We start from the raw sequence: 18,035 nt of genomic DNA, 5'->3' as shown, positions 1-18,035 counted from the left end.
AAGCATAAATAAAATCTGCAGATGGTAATATTCCTTTATTGGTCTTCGATCCTCAAGTCCAGAACAGTTCTTACCTATTACACCTCACATATCCCAAGTGATCTGAAGATCCTCATATTTTGCAAAAATATTAGCACAAATAGTGAGTAATTCACCAGTTTGCTGATGACTAAAAGTGCATTTCTAATGTACTATCAGAGAAAAATGGCTGAAATGATCTGAAACTGATTTACATACAAAGTAGGATCAGAAATATATATTCCCATTACAAGCAAATTAAGAACAGCATGCACTTGCACACATAGTACAATTCAGCAAAAAAGAAAGATGCCACTCCATTACCCATGAACCGCAAGGGTTTCTTCTGGCGTTTAACAGAAAATGGTGGAATTTTGTTCTGATTAAATTTCTATAACAGAGTCTGCCGGTGCTTGTTTGCCATACCCATCAAAACTCTGGTATCATAGAGCCATTCGTTTCATAGACTAAACAATTTGAGCAACCTCTCATAGCCAAACAATAAAATGAGAATTCACAAAAGGAAGTATCCCTCTAACTGTGTCATAGAAACAGCTTGTTTCTGGTTGGTCCTTCATTGAAGCTTTACAGGACATAAACAGAAGGTAGAGAAATGTGGACCTCCAACAGCTTCACCATTTGTCTGAATTTCTTTTATGAACAGTAGTCAGTGGGTTTTTAACAAGCTTTATATTGGTGGCGAGAAGTGCATTCACATGTCCCCCATTACCAGAAATGCAGAACACAATCCACACAGAAGGGCAAAGTGTAAGTGAAAGGCATTAAGATCAGATGTGTTCAAGAAGTTTGTTTGCCTGCAACAGGCCTTTAGGCCAACAAGGTTTGGAGATTGCCCTTCCTGTTTATTAAAGCTGCAAATATACCCTAATTTCCAATTAACTGAAGTTCTGGATTTCAGAGCCAGACTGTAAACTGTGACAGAAGATTAACTGAATATCTGTAGCCTGCTGTCCTGAGCAACATTTTTATTGAACAGGGTCACTAACAATATGGCCTGAAGATGTGAAAAAATAAAGCAAGTTCTAAATTTGAACGATTCCTCCATATTCAGAATGGATTAAACCCCTAAACTAAAGCCAACAGAGTGGCTGTGGACCTTCAGTTCACTTTTAGGTCTTTTTACAAGATGTCCATGGTTGACTGCGATCACCCACAAAACGTATCTGCTTTCCTATAGTTCAAATCTGTCAGAGGTTTTTAGGTTTATTAAATTATATTTTCTGTTTGGTTGAGTCATCACTTATCTAAGCAGGCAGAACCCAACTTGAATATAGCTTCCATATTAGAAATCCACAGTTAGATGAACGCCTAACTAATCTACAAATGACCTTTAATGCTCCAAAGTTGGACACTTAGATTTCCTAACATGGTAAACAATACACCAAAATTCCATGAATAATTAAAGAGACATGATGTATCTTTTGGTCACGGAGGACTATGCATTAGTGACTCCTTGTTCAAACATTAGCCCCTAAACATCTTTCTATTTGCTGCTGAGAGCCTAAAGGAACTGAAGGGCTTGGAAACTACAGATTGTAAACAGGTTTCTCAGAGCTCTGTTTAATTTTTGCTCCTAATTCTGTCTTCATACCTTTCTACTTCTCCTACCCCTGATTAACCCAATTGCTGAAGTCCGATTTCGAAATCTTATATTACTTTGTGGATTTCATGTTTTTTTTCTTTGGATTATTGGAAATATTTTAATGATTTTGTTTTCCATTAATATTTTAAGGTTATTTTTACCTTGACGTTTTTTTAGTAGTGGCCATATAACTTTTTTAGTTTTTTTATGTCATCTTGATATCATGCTTTATAACATTTGTACTGGTGTTTTTTCATTATTTGTGATCTTTTATTAATTTTGAATGTGGCCTCATGTTACAATTGTTTTTTTAATAGATAATCTGGTTATGGTGATTGAAGTTCTGTATCGCCTTCTGTACTGTTGTAAAGTTTGATATACACGGCACTTGCATTAATTATCTCAGAATTAAATCTTATTGCTCGGGCATAACTGTTGGGAAGGGCACCAATATTGCACTCACCAAAACATGCTCTGTGAATAGGATGGTGGGTCATCACCCAACAGATCAAATGTTCTCACTCTTTATTTGTTAATCTGAAAGAAACTCTAGATCCTCTCACAGCTGATTGGACAAACAATGGATATTCTACGGCATACATTTTCAATAATTACAGCATTTCCTGTATAAAACGGAGGTCCATAGATAAGGAGTGAAAGGATTTACATTGACTGCCTTGCTTTGATTTCTAAGGAAAGACACATACATCTCTATTAGTTGTGCTGCACCTTTTGGGTAAAAGAAAGCATAGGGTGATTCTACATTAACTTACATTACTATGCGCTGAAGGTATTGTAATTTTTTCAAAAATCATACCTGTGCCCAACTTCCTTCCTCCGATTCTTTCTGTGTTATGAGCAGCAGCCCGTTGGTAAATAGAAAAAAAGCATTAGCCACCACAACAAGGGAGAAACTTGTACACAATACAACTCATTAATTAAGTCACACGCATAAATTGTCAATGTTATGAACTGAGGGAGAATCATTAAAAATAAAGGTTTTTGGAAAGGAAAGATGAACACTATTAGCATTTCAAATAAAAAATTGCACTTAGAGATGCTGAATCTTATTTTGAAATTCACATGTTGAATTCTAGATTGTATAACAGATGCAATATTCAGATACCCTGTAATATACCATGACGCGACCTTCAAAAGCTGTGCTAGGACATACGTTACTTTATGGCCGTTCCTCAAACTACCTTGCAAAACTTATTTTCAATCAGTGTCCCAGAGGTCTCAGGTTAGCCACCCAATGGTTATTGTGGATCTGAGTCTACAGACTCATAAATGGCTGTTCTTTCTACTCTCTGGGCTTACCCTTATGGAACGGAATACCCATCCATGTGAGACTAGATAGTGACTACCTGAAATTCAGACCATCAATAAAGGTCCATCTTTTCACCCAACCATTTGAATACTAACTATACCTCTCTTCTGTCCTCTTTACATGGATTTAGTCTCCAATCAACAATCAGTGTCTAAAAGTGGTCTCTTCAAGGATTTACTATCTTTCGGGACCCATCTGACTTGACAAAGGCTACCTTAACACCTGTAACTCATCGACCAACTTTAGACTGCACTAGCTCGCTCTTCACATTGTATAACGCTGTCACTTGTTTCTCATCAAAGTGCTCTGAGACTACCATTTACTGGTTTGCTGTGTCAAGTAATTATATAAGATAAATAAGACAAAAATCTGAGGCCAATTTACAGCCGTTTCATGAGACAGTGAAAAGTTTTGCACATGCACCTGGGCAATTTTGCAGCAGAATTTTCTCTGACTGACCAATTTTTGATACGAGCATGATGAGATACACAAATGTTATTTTATGTTAAGGGTATCTGTATATCACACGGATACAGAGGTTTATTGGTGCTGAAATAACCTGTAAATTTCTGAAACTAAATTATTTAGGAAAAAATTATATTTTAACTTGGCTTCTGAACTGGATAATAGAGGATAGTAAATGAATAGCTATTAGTGAAGAGTTAAAAAAAAAATTTGACAGGAGCCATGGAGAAAGCATGGTCACCAAAAGTGACTGTTCTACTTTTATCAACTTACATGAGTCGTCAGTCATTGAATCACAGTTTTTTGGAAGCTTTGACCATTGAAACTTGACAGCCATGAAATCAGGAAATTGTTGATGGACAGTGAACGATAAAACAATTTACTTACCTTCGATAATTCTCTTTCAGGTCAATGATCTATCTAACCACAGATTCCTCACCTTGTGAATATTCCTAGGCCCAGCCTGGTCTGGAAAAAACAGAAAGCAATGCTCCTGTGTGCTGGTAGGTGGTGCCAAGTAACCCTGCTCAATGCTGTTCCACTCCAGAAGTGGCAAACAGAGCCGCATATAATTGCCACCCATGTGCTCTGATGTCAGTTTCTTTCATGTACTCGTCTGCGCCTTCTGACGAGGGCTCATCAGTGAATTGAAAGAATGAATGTGCAGATTCCTAAATGGGGCTATTTACAGAGGGAAGAGACCATGTGTTAGACCTGACATCCTTAGGGAGAAATATAGACCAGAATCGGCTCTATATAGTTATGCAATGCCCAGCCGGACATTGAAGTTTAATGATCAAGAAAAACAGATAATTTAGACATACGTGTGAATATTGAGTGGGACACAGTCCTGCGTCCTTCAACACTTAACACAATTACAAACAGTCACACATATAAGACATTTATCAGGCTGAAGAGAGAAGCTTATAGCCGATAAGGGATTCAAGGGCAAGCTTTCACGGTGGTACAATGTCATGCACAATTTTAACATATGCGTTTAACATGCATGTTTGTACATAGGGTCGACGACGTTTCGATCTATTCAAACAATAAAAAGATCATCATCAGGACTAGAGAATAACCAAGCCTGAGAGTACAATTCCAGAATTGGAGGCGAACAATTCCTAGTTAACAATAAGAAGGAACCGAATTACGGTTGTTGTTCAGAGGTCCAGCGGCCATGAGGAGGATCTCAGAATGCGGCAATCGCTGAAACACTTGCTCGTCGCGGCGTGCAGAAGGATGAATGGAGCTGTTACGATAATCGGCTTCCGGGTAAGGCGGCTTGACAATCCAAGATACGCCAGAGAACGAGTGAGCTGCAGCTCACTCGTTCTCTGGCGTATCTTGGATTGTCAAGCCGCCTTACCCGGAAGCCGATTATCGTAACAGCTCCGTTCATCCTTCTGCACGCCGCGACGAGCAAGTGTTTCAGCGATTGCCGCATTCTGAGATCCTCCTCATGGCCGCTGGACCTCTGAACAACAACCGTAATTCGGTTCCTTCTTATTGTTAACTAGGAATTGTTCGCCTCCAATTCTGGAATTGTACTCTCAGGCTTGGTTATTCTCTAGTCCTGATGATGATCTTTTTATTGTTTGAATAGATCGAAACGTCGTCGACCCTATGTACAAACATGCATGTTAAACGCATATGTTAAAATTGTGCATGACATTGTACCACCGTGAAAGCTTGCCCTTGAATCCCTTATCGGCTATAAGCTTCTCTCTTCAGCCTGATAAATGTCTTATATGTGTGACTGTTTGTAATTGTGTTAAGTGTTGAAGGACGCAGGACTGTGTCCCACTCAATATTCACACGTATGTCTAAATTATCTGTTTTTCTTGATCATTAAACTTCAATGTCCGGCTGGGCATTGCATAACTATATAGAGCCGATTCTGGTCTATATTTCTCCCATGTTGAATTGCTTTTGAAGGACCCCTTGTTTTTCAAACTAGTAAGTACCCTAGGTCCTTCCTACCTCACGGGTTTCCCCTTGTCAAGTATAAATATATCCTTAGGGAGGTCTTCCCCTAGACATTTTGCCTTTTATCTTCTGTTTTTGCCAATTGTTGGCCTTAGGCCTCTGAGCACTTTACCACTGTGAAACAGTGCTAAAGTGCATGTGCTTGTCCCCTAAATACGAGGACATTGGTGTATACCTGATTGGTATATTTGATGTACAGGTAAGTTCCTTGTAAAGTGGTATACCATATACCCAGGGCCTGAACTTCAAATGCTACTAGTGGGCCTGAAGCACTAATTTTGCCACCCACATAAGTAGCCTTTCAAACCTGTCTCAGTCCTGCCACTGTAGTGTCTGTGTGTGCAGTTTACTGCCTCTTCGTCTTGGCATTAAAAACACTTGCCAATCTTTAAACTCCCCTTCTATTACATATTGGTCACCCCTAAGGTAGGCCCTAAATCACCCTAAGGGCAGGGTGCTATGTAAGTAAAAGGTAGGACATGTACTTATATGTTTTGTATGTCCTGGTAGTGACAAACAGCCTATTTCATTTTTCACTACTGTGAGGCTACCCTTATTATAGGCCAGCATTGGGAATTCCTTAATACATTTTTAAGCTGTAATTCCTGATGAAAGAGGAGTAGCTTTTCCATGTTTCATATCTTTGGAATGGTAATGATAAATCCTCTTTACTGGTGAAGTTCTATTTAGCATTAATATTTTAGAAATGCCACTTTTAAAAGTGGACATTTCTCTGCACTTACTGCTCTATGTGCCTGACAGTCTGTCTCCAATACACGTCTGAGGTGGATAACAGCTACACGTTGTGCATTCTCTTTAGACAGCCACAAACACAGGAAGGTGAGGCTCATCTGATTTTGAGAACTCATTTGCATTCTGATGGGTCTTCCTGGGCAGGGAGGAATGGGAGGGGCTGACACATACTGAGGTTCTGGACTTTTAAGAGTCCAGAGGTGTCAGGGAAACAACACCCAAAGACCCCTGAGTTCCTCCTGTCTCGGTGCACAAAAACAGAGACACGGGCTTCTCGATGGTGGCGTCAAAGACCAAGGTTTATTTACTGCAGGGACACAGAAGTCATAGGAACCACACAGAGGCAGAATCTACGAGACTGTTCGAATTGCATTAAGTGGGTTGTTCCTTAAATACACGGAAAATGTCTTTAGGCAACATTACATGAATATTTCTCATGCCCAACCCGGTATCCCAAATAAACAGTAAATAGACATCAAACAATAATTAGTCGTAGGTTTTCGGTATTCGATCAGGTCCCCTTGTCAGTTTTCCATTCTTTACCCGATCCTCCCCATCATAAAAATCGTAACCTCCCCATTGTAAAAGCCCAGAAGGAGAGGAGCAGAGCCAGATGCAAAGGATTGAAAAGTAGGATAAGGGGTGTTTATGGATCATAAACGGGCATGGCTACCGTCTTCGGCCTTTCAGTCAGGACAACGGACACGAGAACCAGTATAGCAGGACTGGCCTCATGCAAGGGAGGCAGCTTGATTCTGCCTAGTCATGCAGCGTCAGCCTTTCTCGGGGCTCGAGCTTACGTGTCCTTAACAAGATGACTCTGTCGGGGTCATTGCCCGTTCATTGACTATGTGAGGGCAAGAAACAAAATGGATGCCGTAACTAAAATGGATGCCATGACTTTACAACAGAATGCCCTATTTCTCAGTGAATTCATGCTAGTTGCGTAGCGAAAACACTGTCATGTATGTAATGGATCATTTGCGTTTCATTGGTACCAAAATCGTGTCAGTACTACGATACCGATTTCACGGGTTCGGATCGCTACAGAACCTCAGACCGTCCTTTTGCCCTTACATAGGCAATAACTTACTCTATGTCGGAGTCCATTTCTATGTTCATCAGGTCACTGATATGTTGTTGAAGCATTACTCTATCCCGTGGCGTATTTCTAAAAACAGGTGGTCTTCTTACGCATGTTGAAATGCAGAGATTACATAAGGCAGGACCACACTGAACAATGAGACAGCACGAAAATAAAAATACCAACGCAACACCAGTGACTATCAGAACCTTCCATCCCCACGCAGACAACAGGCTCCAGAACCATCCCATTAATGACCAGTCACCTTCCTCTACATGAATAGAGTCAGAGATTTTGTGTAACTTAGAGATGGCCTTGTATACTGTTGGCGCATTATCTGGGATAAAAACACAGCAACTCGATTGGATCATCTTACACACACCACCTCGATCTGCAAGTAACACATCAAGAACCATACGGTTCTGTAACGTCATGAGGCGATCCGCTTGAAGCTCAGCTGTCAGGTTACTAAGGGCACCCGCAGTTTCGGTGATAGTGGATTCAACTACCCGTGTTAGTTGACGTAAGTTTCTACTGTTAACCATAGGCCCCCAGAACGGAAGGAAACCTTTGAAGAAGTCTCCTGCTTCTTGGCCAGCAGTATCTTCTTTACTGAAAACACCTCTCACAACTCTAGTTTTGTGATAGTCCGGTGCAGCAGTGTATGTCGGAGGTAGCAGTTGAGCGATATAACATGAGCCTGAGAAGTCAGCAGGCAGCCATGTGTATGCTCTGTCTTGGCAAACAAAATAGGTACCCTTAGCAGCTAAGAATGCAGGGGAAGACTGTGACGGGAAAACATATGTTTCGATACAGTCACTCTTCCCTAGTCGAGCTTTCGGATTCCTCCCATTTCCTTGCAAACAGACCTGACCTTGGTGGGGTACGACCCAGATCGGAGTTGAGCTTTTACGTTTGTTCTCACCCAAAGTAATGCCATATTCCGTAACATTCCAACCCATGTAAACTCACAATTCATCCTTGGGAATGAACGGAGTGTTATTGACATCTCTAATCATGTCAGTGATTCCTTTTACCAAGGCTCTATTAGCAGAGTTATACCGAGTGGAACGCGGAGGTCGTGGAGGATAGGTCTCTAGGGCATAAGCGAACATGGTCTGAAATGCCCAGAATGATCCATTATAACTAAAGGGCAGAACCAGATAAGGGATGCTCTTGTCCATGGTATGTGGTATTAAGCCACACACCCAGCAGTTTGTTGTGTTAACTACTAGTTGATGTTGGTGCAAGAGCTGAATGAAAGTGTTATTTATAAACTCAGAGCGTCGAGCTTGCTCGTGGGCAGGAAAAGGATGGAAAGAATGAAGAGAAACAACAGTCGGAGAAACAGGAACATGGGGAGATACTGTAGATGTAACAGGTGTAAAGATCAACTGAATACTAAAAATAATTCCGCCTACCAAAGTTATTAAAACAATTAGAAGTGTCAGAGTACATTGCATTAGAAAACATTTGCTATATAATATGTCATATAGCTTTGTCTTGTGCACATTTATGACATTAACCCGTCGCAGTTCAGGAAGCTCCATCTTCTACAACCGTTCGCAACGGATGGTTTGTACATGTTAAAAACTTGCCTCTGTTTACCCTGGGAGTTCCCAAGATAGACAGAAGAAACCGACCTTATGTCTGATTCCCTGCAAATTAAAACAAGGCACACGTTACGACCCTACGGTAACCCAGACGGCAAGGTGAGAGAAACAATAAAAACAAAAAGATAAAAATTTAGAGCAAACTTCCTGACTGAATGGAATGCAGTAAGATCAAAACAGTTTTCAAACAGAAAGGTAATTATGCAATGTCATTAGTTCATAACATGAGAACGTAGATTATATCTGTACTTTCCGGGTCTTGTCTGATCTTGAAATAGCTGGTCTACAGGTGCGGAAATGTTCGACTCCACAGGTGACAAATGTTCACTTTGTACAATACTCGGTCCAAGATTCAAAGGAGCGGTTCCTGCTGAGGTGTCAAAGTTCTGTGTTTCAGTTCGTGGGTGGTCCGTTATATACTCTGCATCACTGAAAGGGATGTGCCTAGGAACAGGTTCTGTCTCGGATACGCCAAATCCCTGTCTAACCCAGTTGTCATAGGGAAGTGGGAGAGGGACACGTTTCGTATGGCTAGCGTGCACCCAATTCTTCCTTCCAGCTAGGCGTACAGCAGTTCTTGTTGCGAGGAGTACCTGGAACGGACCCACAAATCTTGGCTGGAGGTTCCGAGTTCGTTCAAAGTTCCGTACTACAACTTGGTCGCCTGGTTTCAACGTGTGGCCTGGACTCTCTGGCAGTTTAGGCAAGGATTCGAATACCTGTTGATGAATAAGGCTTAATTTAGCAGTCAGATCATAAAGATAATCAATCAACATTGGGTATTCAATCTGTTTGAATTCCTTTGGCCTAGGGACTCCCCAAACATTAGCAGGACGACCGAACACAATCTCATATGGGCTAAGCCCTACTCGAGAGTGTACAGTCGCTCTGGTGGACAATAGAGCTAAAGGTAGTGCATCTGGCCAAGATAGACCAGTGGAAGCTTGAATTTTAGCAAGTTTCAGTTTCAGGGTGCCATTGTACCCTTCAACCAAACCCGCTGACTGCGGGTGATTCGCACTGTGAAATTTTTGGGTAATACCCAAACCCGTACACACACTCTTCATAACTTTCCCTACAATCTCACTTCCATTGTCCGACCAAACAATCCGTGGCATACCATACCTGGGGAAGTACTCTTTAAGGAGGATTTTGGCAGTGGACATAGCAGTGTTATCCTTTAACGGATATGCCTCAATCCATCTTGAAAAGGCACAGACTACCACTAGGATGTATTTAAGATTGTTACACCTATCCATGTGGATGAAATCCAACTGAATCACTTCAAAGGGACAAGAAGGGGGAGCAAAATGACCAGTTGGGGTTGGGGTTCCCTTGCCAGGATTATGCATCAGGCATATCATGCAGTTTTTCACCACTCTTTCCGCACACTTAGTAATTCCATCGTTCTTCCATACTGGAGCTAACATTTTACAGATCCCTTTCGAACTGATGTGCGCCGCTCCATGCGCCATTGTGACTACTGCGAGCACATACGCGTCAGGTAACATCCAACGCTGCTGCTCAGACAAATCAACCCAACATCCACTTGAATCCATTTTACCCGTTTTCTCCTTCCATTCATTCTTCTCATTTTCAGTTGCTTCATTCTGGATTGCTTTCACACTTTCAATCGTATTCTCACACATTCCTGATTCAGCAATCCATCTTGCAGACGTTGCAACGTACATTCGGCTCGTCATGTTCTTGGCCGTTTCTCTAGCGACCTCATCAGCAAACGCATTCCCACGGCCAACATCATCCGTAATCTTTCGATGTGCACTGCACTTCACAATCGCAACTTCATTCGGTAGGGTCAGGGATTCCAATAGATCGCTGACTAACTGTCCATGTTGGATCTTAGTTCCATGGGACGTGAGAAAACCTCTTTCTTTCCAGAGACGTCCAAAGCTATGTGCTACGCCGAAGGCGTATTGGCTATCAGTAAACACATTCACTCTCTTTCCCTCAGCTAAAACACACGCTCTTGTTAATGCAATTAATTCTGCAGCTTGGGCAGAATTCTGACTTACTCTTGCAGTCTCAACAATCGTACTCAAAGTCGTAACTGCATATGCGGCCGTCACATCACCATTCTGTAGTTTAAAACACGACCCATCGACATATAAAGTGCCGTCTGGATCTAGTAATGGAGTATCTTTCAAATCAATCCGACCTTTTGTCTCTTCCTCAGTTCTAAAACAGCAATCATGGGGCTCTGAATCACTCGACTCTAGAGTAGTCGGCAACAGCGTTGCTGGATTCAATATGTTGCATCGCTTAATCTGAATGTGGTTTGCCAAAAGCGTCAGCTCATAGCCTGATAGTCTAGCACTGGTGAGGTGCTGAGTTTTCGTTCGATTCATGAGTGTATCCACAGCATGTGGAACCATGACTACTAACATGTTGTTCATGACTAGTCCAGCAGACTGTCGAATAGACACTGCAGCTGCTGCTGTAGCTCTCAAACAACTTGGCAATGCTCTGGCTACCGGATCTAATGTGGATGAGAAATATGCGCAAGGTCGCTGTTTGTCACCAAATTGTTGCGTTAAAACACTCAAAGCACAACCTTCTCTTTCATGGACATATAGTGTAAACGGCTTACTGTAGTCAGGAGTACCCAACACAGGAGCTGAACACAGCGCATCACGTAAGTCAGAGAAGCTCTGTTGACATTCGTCAGACCATGGCAAAGGGCTCGGAACACCTTTTCCAGTCAGGGCTACCAATGGTTTTGCCATGAGAGAAAAATTTGGGATCCATTGCCTACAGTATTGTGGAAATTTAGCTTATAACTGAACATTATCTGCGCCATCTTGCCTCTCCCCAGCGCCACGCACAGCGAATGCACGGCCGCCATTTTAGGCACCCCACTCTCTCCCCGCTCATTCTCGATCGCCAGCGCTTTCCCCTGGCGCTCCGAGCATCCCCCGCGCGCCGGCCACCCCCGCTCTTTCATACACGGGCCATAAACGCTCGCATTCTGCGCGACCCTGCCATGGAAACACATCCCACACCTTACCGACATCCCATACATGGTCATGCCTCTCTTTGATAAACCCCCTTCCTCTGCGCCCCATTGTCCGAACCGATCCCAGGCCATCACCTAGCCCTGCGGATGCAGTTTATTGCCCCTACTGTAAGGGAAACACCCCACATCAAAGGGATTACAGTGGATCAAAGCCCCTACCCCCTGAGACCCGGCCGGTTGCACACACCCCCGGGAATTGGCGGAATGTCCAGCTGCGTGATAGCCATCTCCTACTGTAGATGGGGTGGGGACTTCTACTGTAGATATGTGTGGGAACGAGCTTGAAGTGGGGGTTCCAAGGAATGTCTTTCCGTACATCAAAGTCTCAATAAGAATGTACCATGTGTAATAAAGCAATAAACCTGTGTATAAGAGGCCAGGCCTCAGAGATGCAGTTAGAGCACCTCGTGACGATACCTTGCTGTCTGATCTGATGTGTTCTGCTCCGACGGAATAAAACTTTGTTTCCTGCCTTCCAGTCTCCGGCGCCTGCCTCTTTCATTGGTAAATTATCGAGTGGTATGAGAGGCGATTACCGCCGGGCAATACTTGAAGGGTTATCGACTGAAATTGCCGCTACCATTTAACAATTGGCGTCCCAAGCGTGGGGCCCATCAGAGACACGTGGATCCAGTGGGAGAGGTCCTGCCGACAGAGTGAACGACTGCAAAGATCGGGAGAGCTCCTGCCCAATAGACCCTCGTCTGGCAGCCGATCATCCGAACTTCACTGGTTCCGAGCAGACCTCTCTCGAGTGATCTACGGTCCTGACTGGGAACCATCAGGAGTGCCGCGGCAAATACGGAGAGTAGAGGACGATCGGGCGCTGGAGGCGGAAGACGAGAAACTGTCCACGCGGTCCGGGTAAGGTCGTGATACACGACAAATTGCGAAATAATTGATTGATTGTTTGAAGCTTTGGAATACTAGTATTGCTCATTGATTGTGCTCATTGATTGTTCTCTTTGAGATATTCGCTGTCTACAAACGGGGAGGAGTAGAAATACTCTCTCTCTCTCTCTCCCTTTGCAGATAGTGAAGGGTAGGTAACGCAGACTTTTGTCCCTGTTGAAACCCGTCGTGCCTATCTTTATCTCCCCACTGATTGATTGTCCGAACATTGATTGTTTTGAAGAATAGTGCTCTTTGAGATATTCTCTGTTTGCAAATAACGTAGAATAGAAATTTTCTGTCTAGTCTTTGCAAATAGTGAAGGGTAGGTAACGCAGACTTTTGTCCCCGTTGTAACCCGTCGTGCCTATCTTTATCTCCCCATTGATTGATTGATTGATTGTCCGAACACTAGTTGTTCGATATTGGTTCTTTTGGAGGTATTCTCTGCTTACAAATAACGAGGAATAGAGATATTCTGTCTAGTCTTTGCAAGCAGTGAAAAGATAGGTAGTGCTGACTTTTGTCCCCATTGAAACCCGTCATGCCTATCTTCTCCCCACTGATTGGTAGTTGGTTCTGCCCGGACCGCTTATTAGAGGTGGACCATCCGGCTCCACTGGAAGGCACCCCTAATAAGGACATGTTCACTAAATATGGACTAGTCGCCGTAGCTTATACCAAGCTATGGCATAAATATACAAAGAAGGACCCCGAGAGTCAGTGGCCACTGATGGGATCCTTCGACGACCATAAGATAGAAGTGCTAGAAATGGCTCTGCGTAGCAATAAGACGACGCCTACTATGCTTGACAGTATCGGCATGTGGCGCAAAGAAGCAACGCAACGGAAAAAGAGGGAAGAAGTAAAAGCAGAAAAGGAATTACGAAAGGCAGCTCACCTTGCCGCTAGAAAGTTAGAAGAAGAAATAAAGGATAGAAGGGAAACTAAACTAAGACAGGAGCCCGAAACCTCAGGCCAGTACGCTGTTAGGACCCCCTCTATGCTCTACCCTGAGTTGTCCTCTAAGCAACGGACAAATGATGAATTACTATTAGGTCCCCCGATCATTTACATGCACCCTCCATACGCACCCTCCCAATCGGTAGTGCAACACCCACAACCCCCAAACACGAGCGAAAGCAATACAGGGGCCTCGGTCCTCACGGCCTCCGCGCCGGCCGAGCCTCTTGTACTGAACACAACGTCGGCAACGACGTTGGATGACCCTGAGATAAGAAAGAAAGATTCCACCAGAATGAATCGATTAACAAAGGATGAACGAGCAGGAATTGACAAGATAGTAGGGACACTGGTGGAGCGGAAGGAAAGTGAGGCGTATATAACAGACGTGTATAACTCGTATGCCGACAGCCGCAGACGACACTTTGTCGTACGACTTTGTTATCACGCCCTGAATGCATATGAAGATAGGTACCACGATAAAGGTCCCGAAGGCTTAGCGGCCCTATATAGGAAGGTAGACATTGGGGAAGAAGGAGAGGGCGATGTGACAAACCTCTTCACTCGCACACTCGAGGTCTATCGACACCTTAAAGAACACAGGCAGACAACCAAAACAGAAACCCCCATAGCGGCTAAGCCCCAGGAAGGAAGGACTGATACCATGATGCCCATCAAAGAGGCCGCCCCCTACTGGGTCCCCCCACGAGGTCAGGGAACACATGACGACATCAACCACCAAGATGCGAAGGGGAGGGTTGTATATAATTGGGTCTACCAGCCATGGGACCGACAAGATATTTTGACCTTTAGAAAAACTCTACCCGACTTAAGAAAGAACCCGACTGCCTTCTACACCGAACTAGGTACAGCCTTAGGCTCAACGATAATGACTTTAGCAGATATCGACTTGTTCTTCGGATTATGTCTGCCGGCTGATGTGTGGAAACAAATCCGGAAAGTTGACCACGCTGAGCCGTTCGGATATACCTGGGTACAACTCGATACCATAGATAAACAGCGAGAACCGGGACAGAACCCCCGAAAGCCATATTAGAGCTCCCAGACAAGATTGTACTTAAGTTGAAGACTCTAATCCCGGAAAGAAAGGTAGATTGGTCAATAGTGACGGCTTGTCGCCAGAAACCCCAGGAGGATGTGTCTGAATATTTCTCTCAGTTCGAGACTGTGTTTTCCGATTATAGTGGCCAGGACATGACCACTGCAACCGGACATCACCTCTTTGTCCAGAATTATGTGAAGGGTCTGTCACAAGAAGTCTCCCAGAAGCTGCAGACCAGCGAGAGTAGTTGGGCAGCCTCCAAACCCGCAGCAATCCTCCAGATGGCCCAATACTACGAAAACCAAAAGAATGAGAACGATAGGGCGTCAGAGAGGAAGAAAAAGGAACTGAAGGAGAGGGTAATGATAGCACAGTTGCAAGGGGTGACCATAGGAAGGGAACCCCCGAAAGGGAATTACCAACCAACCGCCCCTAGAAAGCTACCCCCTAGAGACCATACCCCTGCACCCTACAACGGACGGAGAGACTTAGATGGGAATCAATGTGCGTTCTGTAGAGGGTTCGGACACTGGAAATCCCAGTGCCCGGTCCTTCTGGAAATGAACAAAAATAGGGACCCCAGAGACACAGCATATGACCCCAGAAATAGAGGACAGGGACGAGGGTACACGAACGACGCCATCAACGACAGGCCAGGCAGACCAAACACCTTTGATCGCCCCCGACAAAACCAGTGTCAACAGTCCGACTATGAAAGCACCCATGACTTCGCATAGGACCGCCAGGGGCAAGGGAGGGATCCAGTCGAACTCCGTGTTGACCAGCAAGGTCCTTACGTCACTGCTAAGGTCTTGGGCACAAAATCTCCATTCCTGGTAGACACTGGGGCGACACGTAGTGCGTTATCCAAACGACTGATTCCTAGGGCACCCTTGTCTGGCTTACATGTAACCTCAATAGGCTTCGATGGAACGCCCTCCACTAACCCCTTATCAGCACCAATCTCCTTTGACTTAGAAGATAACACCACTGACACGACCTTTCTGCTCTCCTCCAACACCCCCGATGCTATTATGGGACTTGATTTGCTAAAACATTTTCGAGCTACCATCAGATGCTCCCCAGACGGAGTTCGAGTCATCCTACACGATAACCCAGATCTGTCCAGACCCTGTCACACACGGCGTATGCTCTCTATAACCGATGCTGACATGTCCCTACTCGACACATTACCTTCACACCTATGGGCTAAAACCGACTCAGATGTAGGGCGCATGGTGATCGACCCGGTACACATAACCGTCCGACCGGACGCAGTGCTCCCAAAGCTTCCACAGTATCGGATATCACCCGAAGGCGAGAAGGCATTGGTGGAAATCATCGAGTCCCTAGTCGAGGCAGGAGTGGTAGAAGAAGTAGTCAGTAATGTTTGCAACAGCCCTATCCTACCCATTGTAAAGAAGCAAGGCGAGGGAGATGAGAAAGCCTACCGTTCCATTGTTGATTTGCGAGAGGTTAACAAAGTAGTCATACCCCAGTACCCCGTGGTCTCAGACATCACCACCATCCTCACCCTGATTCCATCCACTGCCACCACCTTTACTGTTATTGATCTCAAGAACGCATTCTTTTCCATCCCCATCCACCCAGACAGCCGCTACCTGTTCGGCTTCACTTTAAAAGCCCGTTCGTACAGATTCTGCAGGGCACCCCAAGGCTACACTGAGAGTCCCAGTATTTATAGCCAAGCCCTCAAGAGGCAACTAGATGCAGTCCAACTACCCGATTGAGTGGTGTTGATACAGTACGTCGATGACATTCTTTTGGCGGCCGACACCACTCCACTTGCCGTCAGAGCCACCATTCACCTCCTCCGCTTCCTTGCGGAGAACGGTCACAAGGTCTCCAGAAAGAAATTGCAATTCTGCCAGCCCCAAGTAACGTATCTAGGCCACCTACTATCCAAAGACGGGAGGAAACTTACCCCTGACCGAATTCAGACCATCCTAGAAACCCCTGTTCCCAAAACTCAGAAGCAAGTGCGGTCCCTAGTAGGCCTCACCTCCTTTTGTCGACAATGGTTGACAAACTTCAGTCTTATCGTAAAACCTCTGCTTTCCCTGCTGGCTAAAGATGTCCCCTTCCCCCTCCCCTGGACACCCGAATGTCAATCCTCCTTCAAAGAATTACGAGACGCCCTCTGTTCGGCCCCAGTCCTAGGAACCCCAGACTACACTAAACCTTTCTCCCTCTACACCCACGAAAGGGAGGGATGTGCGTTGTCTGTCCTAACCCAGTCCATAGGCCCTAAACAACGCCCTTGTGCCTACTTCTCTGCCACTCTTGACCCTGTAGCCAGAGCTTTGCCCGCATGCCTTCGAGCAGTAGCCGCCGCGGCTATCTCTATCCGGCAAAGCGAGGGGATCGTACTCTCAAACCCCCTCACAGTATTGGTACCCCATGCGGTTGACACCCTCCTGAACCAAACCAAGACTCAACACCTGACTAGCGCACGACTGACTGGTTATGAACTGACTCTGCTTGCACCCCACATCACATTGAAACGATGCACCACTCTGAATCCAGCTACTCTACTGCCTCTCCCTGACGCTGACCCCAATGCGTCCCCTATACATGATTGCGTGACTCTCACCGACGAACAAACCAAGAGTAGGGTTGACCTCCGGGATACTGCCTTCCCGGACCCTGACGGAGAACTGTGGGTGGATGGCTCATGCATCAAGCTCCCCGATGGCACCACCTCAGCTGCCTATGCAGTCACCACAGCCCGAACAGTTGTTGAGACAGCCCGCATCACACAGCGATCCGCACAGGTGGCGGAACTAATTGCTCTCACACGAGCCTGCATCCTGGCAGCAGGGACAACCGCAAACATTTACACAGACAGTCAGTACGCCTTCGGGGTAGTTCACCACTTTGGGCTCTTATGGAAAGAGAGGGAATTCTTGACTTCTCATGGCACACCCATCCTGCATGGAGATCTAGTCTCTGCCCTGACCGAAGCAGTCCTCCTCCCCACACGGTTAGCTGTGATCAAATGCCAGGCACACAAGAAGGTGACAGACATTATAGGACAGGGAAATGCACTGGCTGACATTACTGCCCGAACCACAGCCGAGAATAGGTCCACGACCCGTATGTACGTGACCAGGTCACAAACTGAGAAATGGAAGGATGCTAGGGAAACAATTAGGGATATCCAACTAGCCAGCACACCACACGAATTAACTGAATGGGCCCGGGTGGG

The 18,035-nt window shown here is 45.0% G+C and overlaps 1 protein-coding gene across 3 annotated transcripts in view; it reads right to left on the bottom strand.

Moving 5' to 3' along the window:
* The window catches only part of PPFIA2 (PPFI scaffold protein A2), a 1,995,062-nt gene that overhangs the window by 188,123 nt on the left and 1,788,904 nt on the right, over positions 1–18,035 (bottom strand). For all 3 annotated transcript variants that reach the window (XM_085652973.1, XM_085652974.1, XM_085652975.1), the window contains one exon: positions 2,439–2,468. In XM_085652973.1, the coding sequence (XP_085509099.1) occupies positions 2,439–2,468 (30 nt within the window). The remainder of the gene's footprint in view (positions 1–2,438; positions 2,469–18,035) is intronic.

The sequence above is a fragment of the Triturus cristatus genome, chromosome 4_1 (assembly GCF_964204655.1).
Source record: "Triturus cristatus chromosome 4_1, aTriCri1.1, whole genome shotgun sequence".
NCBI classification, from domain to species: domain Eukaryota; kingdom Metazoa; phylum Chordata; class Amphibia; order Caudata; family Salamandridae; genus Triturus; species Triturus cristatus.
This window is presented reverse-complemented; position numbering and strand designations above follow the sequence as displayed.